At 47.7% G+C, this 14,401-nt stretch overlaps 7 protein-coding genes across 7 annotated transcripts; 3 read left to right on the top strand and 4 right to left on the bottom strand.

Annotated features, from left to right (window-relative positions):
- Positions 1-988: 988 nt before the first annotated feature.
- On the bottom strand, positions 989-2,481 carry L228DRAFT_247012 (hypothetical protein). Its single transcript, XM_018332535.1, has 2 exons — positions 1,548-2,481; positions 989-1,466 (listed from the first exon to the last, which is right to left on the bottom strand). The coding sequence occupies exons 1-2, from the start codon at positions 2,398-2,400 to the stop codon at positions 1,375-1,377; spliced, it is 945 nt and encodes a 314-aa protein (XP_018188212.1). The 5' UTR covers positions 2,401-2,481; the 3' UTR covers positions 989-1,374.
- Positions 2,482-2,591: 110 nt separating this feature from the next.
- Positions 2,592-4,752, top strand: L228DRAFT_247011 (eEF1-gamma domain-containing protein). The gene is made up of 5 exons (XM_018332534.1): positions 2,592-2,717; positions 2,773-2,962; positions 3,165-3,887; positions 3,944-4,194; positions 4,253-4,752. The coding sequence occupies exons 1-5, from the start codon at positions 2,688-2,690 to the stop codon at positions 4,286-4,288; spliced, it is 1,230 nt and encodes a 409-aa protein (XP_018188211.1). The 5' UTR covers positions 2,592-2,687; the 3' UTR covers positions 4,289-4,752.
- On the bottom strand, positions 4,529-6,397 carry L228DRAFT_220257 (HAD-like protein). Its single transcript, XM_018330236.1, has 3 exons — positions 6,339-6,397; positions 5,759-6,255; positions 4,529-5,702 (listed from the first exon to the last, which is right to left on the bottom strand). Exons 2-3 carry the CDS (start codon positions 6,253-6,255, stop codon positions 4,784-4,786), a joined length of 1,416 nt encoding a protein of 471 aa, XP_018188210.1. The 5' UTR covers positions 6,339-6,397; the 3' UTR covers positions 4,529-4,783.
- Positions 6,398-6,694: 297 nt separating this feature from the next.
- L228DRAFT_282746 (DUF947-domain-containing protein) lies at positions 6,695-7,861 on the top strand (the record flags this gene model as incomplete). The annotated part of the gene is made up of 4 exons (XM_018336036.1): positions 6,695-6,915; positions 6,969-7,484; positions 7,545-7,662; positions 7,716-7,861. Exons 1-4 carry the CDS (start codon positions 6,766-6,768, stop codon positions 7,859-7,861), a joined length of 930 nt encoding a protein of 309 aa, XP_018188209.1. The 5' UTR covers positions 6,695-6,765.
- A 775-nt stretch (positions 7,862-8,636) lies between these two features.
- Positions 8,637-10,081, bottom strand: L228DRAFT_268040 (hypothetical protein; the record flags this gene model as incomplete). The annotated part of the gene is made up of 2 exons (XM_018335070.1): positions 8,637-9,801; positions 9,876-10,081. 2 exons carry the CDS (start codon positions 10,079-10,081, stop codon positions 8,637-8,639), a joined length of 1,371 nt encoding a protein of 456 aa, XP_018188208.1.
- Positions 10,082-12,628: 2,547 nt separating this feature from the next.
- Positions 12,629-13,230, top strand: L228DRAFT_268039 (DNA-directed RNA polymerase I and III 14 KDA polypeptide; the record flags this gene model as incomplete). Its single annotated transcript, XM_018335069.1, has 4 exons — positions 12,629-12,739; positions 12,815-12,906; positions 12,964-13,040; positions 13,115-13,230. The coding sequence occupies 4 exons, from the start codon at positions 12,629-12,631 to the stop codon at positions 13,228-13,230; spliced, it is 396 nt and encodes a 131-aa protein (XP_018188207.1).
- L228DRAFT_247006 (NADH-ubiquinone oxidoreductase 14.8 kDa subunit) lies at positions 13,127-14,045 on the bottom strand. The gene is made up of 5 exons (XM_018332533.1): positions 13,963-14,045; positions 13,850-13,911; positions 13,641-13,787; positions 13,383-13,490; positions 13,127-13,326 (listed from the first exon to the last, which is right to left on the bottom strand). The coding sequence occupies exons 1-5, from the start codon at positions 14,003-14,005 to the stop codon at positions 13,315-13,317; spliced, it is 372 nt and encodes a 123-aa protein (XP_018188206.1). The 5' UTR covers positions 14,006-14,045; the 3' UTR covers positions 13,127-13,314.
- Between the last annotated feature and the right edge of the window lie 356 nt (positions 14,046-14,401).

Genomic DNA, 14,401 nt, shown 5'->3' with positions numbered 1-14,401 from the left:
CAAATAAAAAGAAAAAAAGAATAAAATCTTCAACAACGTCTAAAATTGATGCTGCAACCAAAAAATGGAAAAAATTGGACGTCTATGCGGAAAGAGCCTGGCGAAACCTCTGTTGATCCCATCAGGAAGGTGAAGGTATTGTATTCCGTGTATGAGTAATGAGGTTTTCTGATGAACATTCCCAATATCCGTGGGGGGGGGGGGGGGGATGATTCTGAAGAAGATTGAGCTCCGAAGTTGGTTGGACTGCGTTTTGAAAGTCCCGAGCTTGCTATCATTACATTAAGCATCAGATCTTCTCAAAGAGTAGACCAAGATCGAAAAGCACCTACCTAAAGCAAGTATCGCTCCCTCATAAATTGAATCTGATGAGCTCTGCCCTCTTTCATTCAGTCAGTTCTGTGATTAATCAATCAGTGTTTTCAGTGCTTGAGTATATCTCCCCTTCCAGCCTCCTCAGCAATGTCGAGAAATACTGATCTTCTTTGTCAATTTGGTATCAATATACCTTAGAGAAACTAAAGGTAGAAGAAGTAAAATAAAAAATAGTAGCGCTTGCAATGGTGGGATGACGTGGAAGTGCATGCCGGATTTCATAATCTTGAAATGATGAATCTCAACATTTAGATTAATGCAGTGCTACAAGCAATGAAGATGTTACACATCGCGGCCAGTGATACTTCCAAAACTTTCCAGCGTTTTATAGCACCATTTTAATATCATGGGAGCAAATAATTTGGCAACTCAGGCCCTCATTCTATATTCTCCAAACAATAAGGCGTCGTTAGTTGGCTTTGCTCTCAATTTATTCATCCATTCATTACCGAAGTATATTCCACACCTGCTGCTTACCGTTCGGATTTTTTTTTTTTTTTTTTAGCAAATGTTCATTAAACTTGCGGATGCGTGCTCTTCGTAACACTTGTGCCCTTGATGAATAGTCTCCGAGCATTGGATACGGATCAAAAGACGGTGTTATAGTTGAAAAGCCTTATCGGAAATGGGCCTATTATCTGAGTGGTAGTGGTCGGTGAGCAAACCGATTGTAGTGTCTGAGGAAATTTGAAAGAATCTGGGTTGATAATCTGGTTGTGTTATTTGAAGACTGACAGGGGGAAAAAGCGCATGATATGAATTTAATTATATCCCTCAGCCTTGGGTGATTTTAAACAGTTACATCCTCGGAGCGCTCCATAAATATACAAGCCTAATACAATAATTGCGAATCCGCTTCCGAGGAATAGCACAATATGGTTGTGATCTGTCCATGCCGCAATACATGAAAAAGAAGGTGCGGCGAAAAATGCATCGAAGGTACAAAAAAATAGTGGCCCGTTGAAGTGTAGCTCCTCTCCGAAAAAAATTTTCAGGTCCTCATCTCTTGACCCAAGCCGGCATTTTCCTAGCTTTGACCTTTCCTGGCTTCTTCCGCTCAACGCGCCTTGGATCGCGAGTGATACAACCGGCTAGAAATAAAGTCAGACTACTTGGAATCCGGGAAGTGAAAATGCAGAGATTGGTAAACAAATCCATATGAAGTGACGTACCTCGTCGGAGTGCAGGCTTCAACGCTGGCTCGTGAATAAGGAGGGCTTTTGCGACGCCCAATGTCAACGCGCCAGCTTGACCAGTGAGACCTCCCCCGGAAACTAGTGCCCATACGTTGTACTTATCAAGACGTTGAGTAGCCTTCAGAGCCCAAAGTGCGCTTTCTCTGTCATGTAACCTTGGGAAAGTCTCTGTCAAGCTTTTGCCGTTAACTAACACCTGACCGTCTCCTTCTACCAACCAAACTCTTGCCGAGGAAGACTTTCTTCTTCCGACACCAATAGCTCTACCAAACCCATCGCCGGTGCGTTCTCGCGGCATATTCTCATGGGCATTCAAAAGTCGCTTATAGCTGTCGATCTCTCTGCGCACTTCCTCCGGCATGAGCGAAGGGTGGATTTGATTCAATCGACCGAGAATTTGAAGGACCTTGTGATATTTGGCAGCTTTGACTGGTTCTCCAACGAGCAATCGATACTGTGCCAAACTCTTCCAAGAGACACGCGGCGCATGACCTGGTTGAACCGTTGGCAGGGTTTGGTATTTGCGGTAGATGTTTTGGAGTGAGAGGAAGCTATCCGTAAAATCGGGCTTCGCGGTAAAGTACGACGGCGATGCCGGAATGACTCGGACCCTCTCTAGAAGGGAAACATCGCGGATTTGCTCATTGGTAGAGAAGTCTATCTCTGGTGCTGCAATTCCCGTTCGCGCTGCGGACTGAGAGAAGGATTGACATCTGGTTTGATGGAGTATGGATCGATGAGTCCAGGCGGAATTTATTCCTCGCCCGGGATGCCGACTCCAAGACACGGCAATGTTATTAAAACATGCCCGAATCCGGACAGAATTCATGTCGAACGCTGCTGTAGCCGGCAAATTAGGTGAGCTCACCAATTGCGCGGACAAATCCTGCCATTAAACATGTGGTTGCGCAGACACCTGAAGCCAAAATGCAGACTGCTCAGCACGTGATCTGTAGCTTTTTAGCGGCACACTAATTAATCTCGCCAAATTCTGTCAGGGCCCGCACCAAATTTCTTACTCACAAATACCCCTCCTCCGCTCCTTTTTGTTTCTTCATCGTATCTGGTCCGACTGGAATTTCTGGTTGAGAATTCCGAGACTTCTCAGACTTCATCATGTCTTTCGGCAAGCTCTATACCTTCGATGTGGGTTTCAATCTTTTTGCGTGTTTGTTTGACATTTCACTAACATTTTCCAAAGGGCAACGCCCGCTCGACTGTCCTCCGAGCTGTTGCAAAGGCCAATAACTTGGACATTGAGGTCGTCACAACTAAGCCAGCGGGAGGCGTCTCCGCTGAGTACCTGAAGCTCAACCCCTTGGGCAAGATCCCTACCTTCCAGGGTGCCGATGGCTTTGTCCTGACTGAGGTTCTTGCAATTGCTATTTACCGTACGTTTCTAACAATTCCCCTTCAATTTCGGCCTTAGCACAAGCTTTACATGCAAAGATGAGTCACATTATCATCATACAGTTATCCCTGTCTGAAAAGGGATCACACCTTCCTGTTGAGAATTTAAATCCGAGCATATGAACTTTTTTGAACGTTTTATGCAGTCCATATACAGTGTTGCAAAGACTAACGTTGCGATAGTTGCTTCTCAAAACGAGAAGACAACTTTGCTGGGCAAGACCAAGCAGGATTATGCCACCATCTTGCGTTGGGCATCTTTCGCCAATTCCGAGATTCTTCCTCCCCTCGGCTCCTGGTTCAGTCCTTTGCTCGGCAAGGAGGCTTACAACAAGAAGTCGGTTGAGGACGCGGAGAAGAAGGTTCTTAAGGCCGTCTCCGTTCTTGAGAAGCACCTCCAACTGAACACCTACCTTGTCGGCGAAAGACTCACTCTTGCTGACCTTTTCGCCACCTCGGTCCTCGCCCGTGGCTTCCAGTACGTCTTCGGCAAGGCGTGGCGTGCTGAGTACCCCAACGTTACTCGTTGGTTTGAGACCATTTTCAACCAGGAGATTTACTCTGCGGTCGCTGGTCAGCTCAACTTCATCGAAGAGCCCATCAAATACCAGCCCCCCAAGAAGGAGGCTGCTCCCAAGAAGGAGGCTCCTAAGCCCGCCGCCGCTCCCCAGGCGGCTGAGGAGGAGCCTAAGCCGGCGCCCAAGCCCAAGCATCCCCTCGAAGCTCTTGAGAAGCCCACTCTGCCCATTGACGAATGGAAGAGGAAGTACTCCAACGAGGAAACTCGCGAGACTGCTCTTCCTTGGTTCTGGGAGACCTATAAGCCCGAGGAATACTCTCTCTGGAGGGTCGACTACAAATACAACGATGAGCTCACCCTTCCTTTCATGTCCAACAATCTCATTGGTAAGAATTTTTTTTGATATCGATGCGTGGTTTTCTATCCAGACTAACCTTTTTAGGCGGATTTTTCACGCGTCTCGAGGCAAGCCGTAAGTACCTCTTCGGCGCTGCGTCGGTATATGGTGTCACAAATGACTCCGTAATTGCCGGTGCGCTCCTCGTCCGGGGTCAGGACATTGTCCCCGCTGTCGACGTGGCTCCCGACTGGGAGAGCTATGCTTTCTCCAAGCTTGATCCTACCAAGCCGGAGGACAAGGAGTTCGTCAGCGACCAATGGGCCTGGGACAAGCCCATTGTCGTTAACGGCAAGGTATGTTAAATATTCTCTAAAAATAAATTTGCAAAGCATACTTACTGATTTTCACCAGACCTACGACTGGGCCGACGGCAAGGTTTTCAAGTAAATTATTTCTAAATTTCCTCTGATACCATTCTTCTGGCCTCACACGGCGTGCTATTGATGTGCCTGAATTATTGCACTTGCTATAAGATCCTGATTCCTTATTCGGAGTTACACGATGCGACGCGACACGATACAATGGGATTTACGGGAACATTTGAAAGTACTGCCGTGTCAGCTTTAGCTAGTGATTACGAATTCACGTCTAAATTTTAAGAACAAAAAAGGAGTTCATAATGATTCAAGTGTTCTATCTACCGCTGGAAGCCTTCCTATGTGCCTTGATTATCCAGAGCAGAATGCATTTCATGTGCTCGAGCCTAAAAAGCGAATGCTCAGTGCCTTCATTGGATCGATGCTATTGGGCACCCAATCTCAAGTCCCTTTCAGAGATGTCCACAAGATTATTTGTCTTTTCAAACCAATCTTCATGTGACACGATTCAACTTCAACATTCTTCTAGGCGTGCCCTGTACCGGATTACCAGAGCCTTTTAAGATTAGACCAGGTCTGGCTGTACATTTGACCATGTAAAATCCCATCCGTCGTTCATTCTGAATGGCCGGGTCCGCACAAAGGAACTGACATTAGCCTGAGACCGCAATTCTTCCAGATAAGCAACCACTTGTGCTAGAACATCTGTTTTCAATTGCTCTGGGCGATTGGCAAATTCGGGTATCTCCACAAGATTGTACGGCTGGCCAGCTGCTTTTAAGCATGTATCATCAATCAAAACAGTATTTGATTGATCCCAAGCGGAACCTAAACTCGATTGCCGAGGAAATACCTGATCCTCTGGATATCTTTGTGCAATAAGTTGATTCGACCAGACCTTCTCGAGGCGTTTATACACTTGAACTTTCTGATTGTACTGCGCGGGAGTAAGATCAAGCTGGTCTCGTCCCCACTCTGCCACGAGCTCCGCCCTTTGGTCCTTACTAAACAGTTTATTACACATGAGCTTGACATTTTCCGGGCGCGCGCTCGACCAGATCATGACAGAGTATCGAGACAAAAGGTATTCAAGGAAGTCAAAGACGCGCGGTCTGCCAACAAACTTATGCGGCTGTTTTCGATCAGGTCGGTGAACTAGGGTCCCGTTCAAATCGAGTATTACTAATATCGGCTGGGGATGCTGAAGCTTCTGAGGTGGAGTCTCGGACTTTTGAATGTACTGCGCAATTGGGCTGGGAGGAGGCAGGGCAATCTCTTTTGTCCTCCTCCATTGTTTTCGACCAGTGGATGGCGTACGCAAAACTAGATTGTCAAAGGATACGGGTCTATTCGCGCCAGTATTATTGCCCTTCGGAGAAGTATTTGCCTTTGGTGTTTGCGGCCATGTCTTTCTGAGCCCGTCGTTCGAATTACCATTTTTATTATTTGCATCGGAGATTTCAGTATTTGCAACTTGGCGGTATCTGTGTAGACTTTCATCAGCAACGTAGAGTGACAATGATTTAGAGAAAGCGCATACCGCATGTTCCGGAAAGCGTCGTAGCGATCCCCAATTGAATTTGTGTGACTCTTATAATCAGGATTTCGAGTTCCAGCTGTCTCTCGCCGACTTATTTCAGATAGCATTAGACTCCCTGGCCGCGGAGATGCTTGGGAAATATCAGGCAGATGGTTCGTTTTAATGTTATCCTGGCGTCCTATCCCATTTTCTTCCCTCGAAGGACGGCAGCGCTCGGCTGATCTGTCTGGATATTGCCTCAATTGGCCTGTGGGAAGCGGAGATGACTTTCCAAAAGCGCTTCCAGCTATCGCCGAAGCCGACGAAGAATCGGTGGAGGGACCAGTATTTCTCCTACCCTTTTCCAGGGATCGAACTGAAGGGAAAGGCATTGGTGGTTCGTCAGGAGGTTGATTGTGGGTGCTTTGTCTCTGTCCAGTAACTGAACTCGCGTTCGCGCCAGTCTCATCATTTAGAGTCGCGCTTTCTCTCTTCGTGCCCTTTTTCTTTTTTGCCATCTGACCATTATCTGTAAGTACGACTCTCCAATTTTCCCTTCATATCCTTTGTAGGCGCGATCAATTACAATCAGAGACATTACCTTCGTAAATTTGGACGAGGATCCCGCATGTGCTGAATTGGTGGGGATTGGCTTGGAGTGATAGGGCGAGGATGCAAGGGTAAGGGTTCTATGAAACGACAGTGCGGGCAAACGACCAAGCATAGAACTGGCAAACAAGCGGTCTAATGGCAAAAGAATATATCAATTGAACTTCTGCATCCAAAAATGTGCAGCCTTCAAGCCCAATCGCAACCACAAGGTAGATCTAGATACGCCAGGGGTCTTTGAAGTTTAACCCAATTGAGAAGAATTTAGAGCCATTAGTGTCCCCACGCTTTATCTTTTTCCCGAACACCGTCGCAGAGAGCGAAAGGAACGAGAGACTACCAGCACCGCATTTGACATTAAAAGAAATCTCAAGGTAACACGCCTCCTTGGCTCCCGCCCCTCTTTTTTCTGAACCGCCATGGCGTCTCTCAATTTGCAGAGACGAGTGCGCGCGCGACGAGATTCCAGTGGAGATGAATCCGTCCATGATTTTGAAGGATCTTCTTCGCACAGCAGCGACAATGCCGCATATGAGGACGAGGAAAGTTCCCTGAACGATGATGCAATTGTAAAGTTATTGAGTTCACATTCCCTTATACAATGTCGCTTATATATCAATAGCCCTCAGATGATGATCAATCAGCACATGGCGCATTCGAAACCGATTTGAGCTCTGTCTCCTTTGGCGCACTGGCTCGAGCTCAGGAATCTTTAGGTAAAAGCAAAGCCAACACAGAAAAGGCTTCTACAAGCTCCGAAAAGCTTCAAAGATTACGAGAGACGCTGCATGAGATAGGAGAAAGAAAGGCTAGGGAAACCCATCCAAAGGATTCGCCTTCTCGAGAAAAGAAGTCGACCGAGAGCCGGACAGGACGATCCAATAAGCACGCTCCTGCTGAAATGTCGAGTAAAAAGGCTGTTTCCCGCAAGCGCGAGGTAGTCGCTGTCCAAAAGCGGGAGGCTAGAGATCCAAGGTTTGAGGCCTTGAGTGGGCCGCTTGACGAGACGAGATTGAAAAAGAACTACTCTTTTCTTCGCGACTACCAAGACAGTGAAATGCGATCCCTCAGAGATGAGATCAAAAAGACGAAAGACGAGGCCGTCAAGGAAAAGTTGAAACGTGCATTACTATCAATGGTATATTCTGTATTGGCTTGGTTTGGTCATGCTGCCACGCTAATTTAACTGCTTCTGCAGGAATCGAGAAGAAAGGCGCATGAGTCCAAGGAAAAACAGCAGGAAATCCTCCGCGAGCACCGTAATAAAGAAAAGGAATTGGTGAAGCAAGGGAAAACACCATTCTACCTTAAGAAGGGTTCGACGACTTCGCGAAATGCATGGTCCTGTCAGCTGCTGACTGTTCTTTAGGTGAACAAAAGAAGCGCGCGCTTATGGAACGTTACAATTCACTCAAAGGGAAGCAACTCGACCACGTTATCGAACGGAAAAGGAAGAAGAAGGCTTCCAAGGAAAGAAAAAATATGCCGATTGCTCGAAGAGCATATTCTGACTAGACTTGCGTCATCTGTCCTCTTATTCGCATAGCATCGGCGTTACCTGGCGTTCACATAATTACTATTCGATTGAGCACTTTTTTGGAAAGCCGACTTGGAAATGTACAGGCGGTGTCGCAAGTATGCATTCATTCGCTTTTAAAATCTAGCGGAAAGATAGCAAGATCCATCTTCACGGAATGAGAGTCGATTGATAACCTCCAATTAAAGAGCATCCCTTCAGCCAAAGAAAAGGTTTGGCAAAGTAAATCCGGCTTGGCCCCTGACAGTTTGATTCCAAGACATTGAACAAATGCGCCATGTAGAAACCCATGCTGCTGCTGCTGCTACATTATTGACGGATCCCCCATCAAAGTGCTGTGGAAGAGAATAAAGTTGTGAAAACATGAGATATATGGCTGGAATATCCGAAGTAAAGACGAAGGCCCGGGCACAAGAAGCTTGAAAATGCAAAGCAAATGTAAAAATGCGGACAATTTCTCAAGTACTCCAGCTGGGGCTAATAAGAAAAGTCTGGCTCTCCTGGCGGTGCCGGCAATCCTAGAGAACAGGAGCATGTTCCCCAGAGCTCCGAATAGAGCAGTAATGGGTGACCAGCAAAAGATACATTTTGATGAATATCCCATCTCATCCCAACCCGAAAAAGTCAAGCATTAAAGAAGCTCTTTTTGAGCGGGCCAGCTCCCATGATTAAATCAAGCGCGAATCTGTATAACGCCGTTGAAACAGAATAAATTTCCGGAACACGTAATGCTGACAAGACATTGAGCAAATATTAAGAATGAAATAGATCCCAGGCTCGAGCACATAATGAAAGAAATTCTTCCTTCTTCCTCCGTTGGGTGTCAGGGGAATCCCTCTCTTCCCCAAAAGGTCCAGGCCGTGGCTCGGGCCCGGTGCCCAGAGGTGGACTTCCCATGTCCTTCTCATACTCAGCGCGCATCCTCCTGCGCCCAGAGCCGGTTCGACTAGATTCGCCATCCGCCGTGGTTTGTGCTGCCTTCAAGACGCTGACGCCAGCTCCATTGACCGGAGACGGAGGAGTTGGAGGTTGGTGCCCTCCGTAATGGACGATTCGAGGCAGTAGATCCTCTCGACCGCCAGAGAGTGAGGCCACAGCCTCTTCAGCAGAACGATATTCGCGGGGCCGGTCCGAACTGGGAGCCTGCGATTGGGATCCGTGATGGCCAGGAGATGGGAAAGCAGGGCGGACATTTGAGTGCGACGAGTTGGAGGATGAGTTTGGAAGGTAAAAGCCGTTTCGACTTGTAGAATCCCGAGGGCCTCCTAGGCCCTCTGCAGCGAAGACATCGCTAATCGGAGGGAGGCGATTGTTTGTTTGCGTTGCGGGAACATGGTGAATATGTGATGTATGGGACAAATTCGAAGATTGATTAGCTACATGACGAGTGAGAGGATGAGGCTGGTGCCTTCCCGTGAAGGTTTGATTCAACGGTGCTGATTGGATGACTCGTTCATTTGCGAATTGCTCGTGTGAAGGGGGAACGATGGAGAGACCAGGCGGCGCTCTCCTCCGCGTTGTCGGCGTCTTGATCGGTGGACCAAAGGCCTGAGAATCTCCAACCTTGCTTCCATCTATCATTTCGTTAGGCTTTGCGGTTCGCTGGAGGCGCGATTCTATAATATGCCTTTGCTGGTCGCGAACGGAGATGCTTCGCTGAAGTTGCTCGCGCATTGTAGGATCGTGCGTTTGGAACCCCGGGGAGAGACAGGCAAGCCCAACATCCTGCATCGCCAATCCAGCGCTGTCCCTTGCGGTTAGTGGGCCAGCAGAGGGACGTGCAGACATCGCGCTTTGCGCGCTGGGGATATTGGTAGAAAGGTCAAGCTTGCGTGGCCGGTGCCTTGAATGAGCAATATCCGGAGAAGAGGGAGGTTCCTTCTTGACAACGATTTTAGGTGGCGGACCATTTTTCGCTCTATCGAGTGAGAGGCAAATCAGTGTCAAAGCTCGGAATTCAAAGGTTAAATGGGGATGGGGGGGGAAACGCACGAAGTCGGCGACAATTTGCCTTCGGGGGCTTTCTTCTGGGAAGAGGTTTCAACGGCAGCGGTGGAGGATGTGACAGGCGTGGAGTTGGTTGGGATTGACGTAGAGGTGGACGCCGTGCTGGCGTCTGTCTTTGAGCTCATATCGTTATCAACGGAGATGGAGGCAAGCGTTGCAAGCTGAGGTGGATATGCGACAGCAGTGGTCATGACGAATGGCGGCAAATCAGAAATGAGCTGCAGCCTCTGGGCAGCCCGAGTGTTAATTTGCGAACAGAACGCGAAACAACTTTTGGCACCTGGTGAGAGGCCGTCGCTACAGTTTCCTGCTTCTTCGGTTGCAAAATGACGGCGTCTTTGTACGTGTGAGCACCGAATAAAAATTGCAGTCAGAAATCTTCGAGATCTTCGTTGGTAGCGACTGCTGTTTAGGTTGTCAATTTTGTCAAAAAAAATGGGGAAATCGGGAGAGAGTGCTGGCGGGCGGATGGCTTTGAGGGCTACCTGACTACCGCCTGCGAGCAAATGATGTCGGTGCCAAAATAAAACGAATATCAAAGGGAGCGAGGGGGATGAAGGGAAAAGGAGTTGTAAACGACGGGAAACGAGAGATCCGAGACGCTGAGAGGACAGGATAAAATGCAGAGTAGGTGGTGCAAAAGGGAGGGAGGGGTGTCTCCTGATGGGATGTGGATGAGACACGGACGCTGGGTATACTACTTGAGGGAGAAGGGGATTGGCTTGCGGGTGATTTAACAGCAGAGCAGCGAGTCGGGCTGTATACTACTGTGTCACGTCGAAGCATGCTACGAGTTGCGGGTACGAGCGAGGCACAGATAGTTCTTACCCTTTACGGAAGACCGTCCTTTGCCTGATTGCCTGTGAACCAGTGTCAGCGCTGAAGAGTCCATCTGTACTTTGCTCCTTTTTGGCAAGATCCAGGGGCGCCCTGAGGAGGGATGGGCTACCGGATACCTTCTGTAACTTAATCAGTCTTACCTATACCGTACGAGGTGTAGTTAAGGTACCTAGGCATATCAGGTACCTATCTACCCCAAGGTATGCACTGTACAGTTATCAGCGGAAAAATACAGTACAGTACGATGCTCTTCGAACACTACGGTAGATCCGGGCACAGCAGGTTTCACCAAGCCTCCAGCTGGACCATGAGCTGTCGGCCTTTGGTAGCTCTGCTCATGTAAAAGTACTTGAACCTTAACTGCCTCGACTCATGAGGACTCTTGAATCCACGAGTAGACATGATGGTCGCGATCCGGCCTGGAGGACGACCGGATTGGTTCACTACTGGACCCAAGGCAGCAAGCGCGTTAGCGCCAATGAGCCATGTTGCGCCGGCCGTGTCAAGCCCCCGTCACCCGCGATGGACAGCCCCATATTAGGACAATTGTTAGAATTCGGGAGAATTCGAGCGCTTCCCCGCTCTAACTTGTGGGAGATTTGTTTGGGTGAGGGCCAGCACCTTCTCTTTTTTTTTTTTTTCTTAGAGAGCGGGGGTTTGCGTCTTATGCAGGCTTCTTACCTTAGGATAATTTCTTTTGCGCCGACCGAAGGTTGGTTCTAACATTGTTATCGATACCCATGGAGGATCCCCAGAGGTAGCAAATGTAATGTATGCCTGGTTCTAGCAGCTATCAACTCAAGGCACCGCCATTGGAGGATTTTCTCAACTGGTTCATCTGGTCTGCAAATGCCAAAAGAAAATTTCCTTGGTGGGCTGATAACGCTAGTTATTATTGAGGCAGCAGTGTCTCGTAACCTTCGAGACTGAGAACCCCAGAACGGCAGGACGGGGATTTGACAAATCGTGTATCAGGGTTAGCGCTGGGGGCTCAAGTTGGGTCAGCGGCTCGCTCTAGGGTCCACACCTATTCGCGAATCCTGAAACAATTGGTGTATAGAGGAATGAGTTCGAGGATTAGCGCCTCTGATACAGTTGTGTTGGTCGAGTCGATCCTACTTGGACTATGTTATGAATCTTACTCTGTAGGACCAATGGCGCATCAATTTGTAGCTTATGTTGCACCATACATTCGCAGAGGATGTTGAAAACCTATGCCATACAATAGTCCAGAGCGCATGAGTTTCTGCTTTGGATGATACTACGTATAAAATACTCTCTTGTTCTGGGGTTGGAATATTGAAAGTGCTCCTGTTTTTTTATTCCTTTGTCATGCCCGTTATGGTAACCTATGAAATTTTAAAGGCATACGACAGGCCTAGCTTTTCTCTTTGGGTGGATTTTAGAAGGCTGAATTATTTTCTTAAAAAAAAAAAAAAGGGACACGGGAATGATCATGCTACAAAAAAAATCCGAGGGTAAAATGGGAAATTTTAAGAAGGAAGAGTGTTTGCGATTATTTGTGCACCAATCTAGTGAAGTAATGCTAAGAAGTAAACTACTAGGTAGTTGAGAAGCACCTGCAGAGCGTAAATTTCATATTCTTCAGAGTTTAGCACCACCAAGGAAATAATAGGAATTTTATGATAACTTGATTAATACGGTATACTGTGCCCTTGTGCATTTTGATTGGGGATGGCTGGATACGGCTAGGAAAAAGTTAGTCGCCTCCGAGCCTTCGACGCACTGTTAGCGCACTTTGGCCGCTGACACATGCGAAAACCAGAAATTCCATTGCCGGGTAAGTTGTAAACGACCGCAAACGAGTAGACAATTTCCTGACTTCAGCGAATTTTGCATAAATTTATCATTCCCGCCTTATCAATCAAGCCGCACCCATGCCGTCGGGATCAAATACTGCGGAGGATCAGCACATGGCCGATGCGGCGATGGAGCACCCTCCGGCTCCTGAGCCATATATCGACTTGGCCGACCAGCGAATCCGCGTGGTACGTTTCTCCCGAACGGACTGTCGATGCCCGGGTAATATTGAGCAAAGGATCTAATAAAGAACCCATGAAAAGCTTCCAGGATCCACGGAAACGGCTGCTTCATTTGAGTTTGAAGGAGAAGATCATACACTTGGAAATGCGCTTCGGTATATTATAATGAAGAAGTGCGTTCCATGCCCACCAGCGCTACATTTTGATGGCTAACGCAAAGGGCAACACAGCCCAGATGTTGAATTTTGCGGTTACTCGATACCCCATCCATCTGAAGCGAAGATGAATATACGGATACAGACTTACGGTATGTCTTCAGGCAGGCCACAGTCAACGGCAATCGGATAATCTGCGGCACGTTTAGGCTAACACTTCAAACAGAGAACACGACAGCATTCGATGCCTTAGAAAAAGGATTAGATGATTTAATGGACCTATGTGATGTGGTAGTTGACAAGTTTGCTGCCGCCAAGAGCGCAATCAAGCCGCCTCATTAAATGAATTCTTACAACTTATCGGGCGGCGTTATACGGTTCGGTAAAAAGAGTAGTGCTATCTAATCGATGTCGATTCGGATGAGTCTAATTTCGTCCCTATATTTCGAACTTTAGTCGGCGTCTAGGCACAGTGCACTTGAATGGTCAAATACCTCCAAAAAGCCCTGCATGAAGTTTCGAGGGAGTCGAGCCGTGGGATCCTCTTCAGCCCGAAAATATTTCAGGACATGGGACAATTGCTTCCAATAATTCAAGGTTTCCTAGAGAACATGCGTCCTACCATTAGCACTAGGGACCGTAGAAATCCAAGGCTCAAATGAACGAGTTTGCAGGATTTGCCTATATTTACGTATAGCTCGACTTCTCGATCACGTGGCTTGGCGGCCTCCCTCCCATAGTTGAATTCATACCTGAAATTCTGCATGCGATTGAAACAGGAGCATATCAACAACCTGTAACTGGCTCACATATCGATGTCGTTCAAACTCCTGTCGGATTTTGGTACGAATAGCTGAGACCGGTATGTTGAGCGAATACATTTGCTGAATTTCTGGACCCTGGCAGCACCAAGAATATATTAGCTTCCCGTATGCTCTCTGGTGACCAAGATTTGACTTACAGCTCGAAGCCATTCCCGGTAAGATTTGAGGACTCGTCTCTTCGCATCGTTCCAGCTAGCGGCTTTATGGATTTAGATGCGTGTAAAGAAGTGATGTTATCAACAGCGCTTACATGTTCTAGTCCGCTGCGCGAGGTAAGTTGGATTAATGACCATATTGTCCGCGGTGCAATGTATAGTGGAGTTGGAGATTGGTTGGTGAATGTTGCCGATACGATTCAAGGTGGCGGGCCAACAATGCCTCGCTTGACATTGCGGGAAGGCGGGCATGGGGTCTGGGGAAAGGCGCGTATGGTATAAGGTAGGTAGGTTAGGTACATACATTATGCTTGGAATTCCTGTACAGTGCAGGTACCTACCGAAAAGACATCCCCAGACCATTATGCTAGCACAATGATAACGCGCTTCTATGGAAGCTGTACTAGATATATCGGAGTAAGGAGACTACGCCTACGTTTCAAGCTTAATTGATCGACATTATCTATAGGAAGAGCATGATGGTTACGAGTAGAGCGGAGAAGAGAAAACGTGTGGTAAGTGGGAATGCGAGCG

The sequence above is a fragment of the Xylona heveae genome (assembly GCF_001619985.1).
Source record: "Xylona heveae TC161 unplaced genomic scaffold L228scaffold_5, whole genome shotgun sequence".
Lineage (NCBI taxonomy): Eukaryota > Fungi > Ascomycota > Xylonomycetes > Xylonales > Xylonaceae > Xylona > Xylona heveae.
This window is presented reverse-complemented; position numbering and strand designations above follow the sequence as displayed.

Excerpts from the sequence above, each read along its gene's own strand:
- L228DRAFT_247012 (XM_018332535.1), bottom strand. The coding sequence starts at position 2,400 with ATGAATTCTGTCCGGATTCGGGCATGTTTTAATAACATTGCCGTGTCT. Across the intron at positions 1,467-1,547 it reads GAAGCCTGCACTCCGACGAG|CCGGTTGTATCACTCGCGAT; the intron begins GTACGTCACTTC and ends CTTTATTTCTAG.
- L228DRAFT_247011 (XM_018332534.1), top strand. The coding sequence starts at position 2,688 with ATGTCTTTCGGCAAGCTCTATACCTTCGAT. Across the intron at positions 3,888-3,943 it reads CATGTCCAACAATCTCATTG|GCGGATTTTTCACGCGTCTC; the intron begins GTAAGAATTTTT and ends TAACCTTTTTAG. Across the intron at positions 4,195-4,252 it reads CCATTGTCGTTAACGGCAAG|ACCTACGACTGGGCCGACGG; the intron begins GTATGTTAAATA and ends GATTTTCACCAG.
- L228DRAFT_220257 (XM_018330236.1), bottom strand. The coding sequence starts at position 6,255 with ATGGCAAAAAAGAAAAAGGGCACGAAGAGAGAAAGCGCGACTCTAAAT. Across the intron at positions 5,703-5,758 it reads GACGCTTTCCGGAACATGCG|ATACCGCCAAGTTGCAAATA; the intron begins GTATGCGCTTTC and ends AAGTCTACACAG.
- L228DRAFT_247006 (XM_018332533.1), bottom strand. The coding sequence starts at position 14,005 with ATGGTCATTAATCCAACTTACCTCGCGCAGCGGACTAGAACAT. Across the intron at positions 13,788-13,849 it reads ACCGGGAATGGCTTCGAGCT|GGTCCAGAAATTCAGCAAAT; the intron begins GTAAGTCAAATC and ends TGGTGCTGCCAG. Across the intron at positions 13,491-13,640 it reads AATCGCATGCAGAATTTCAG|GAAACCTTGAATTATTGGAA; the intron begins GTATGAATTCAA and ends CATGTTCTCTAG.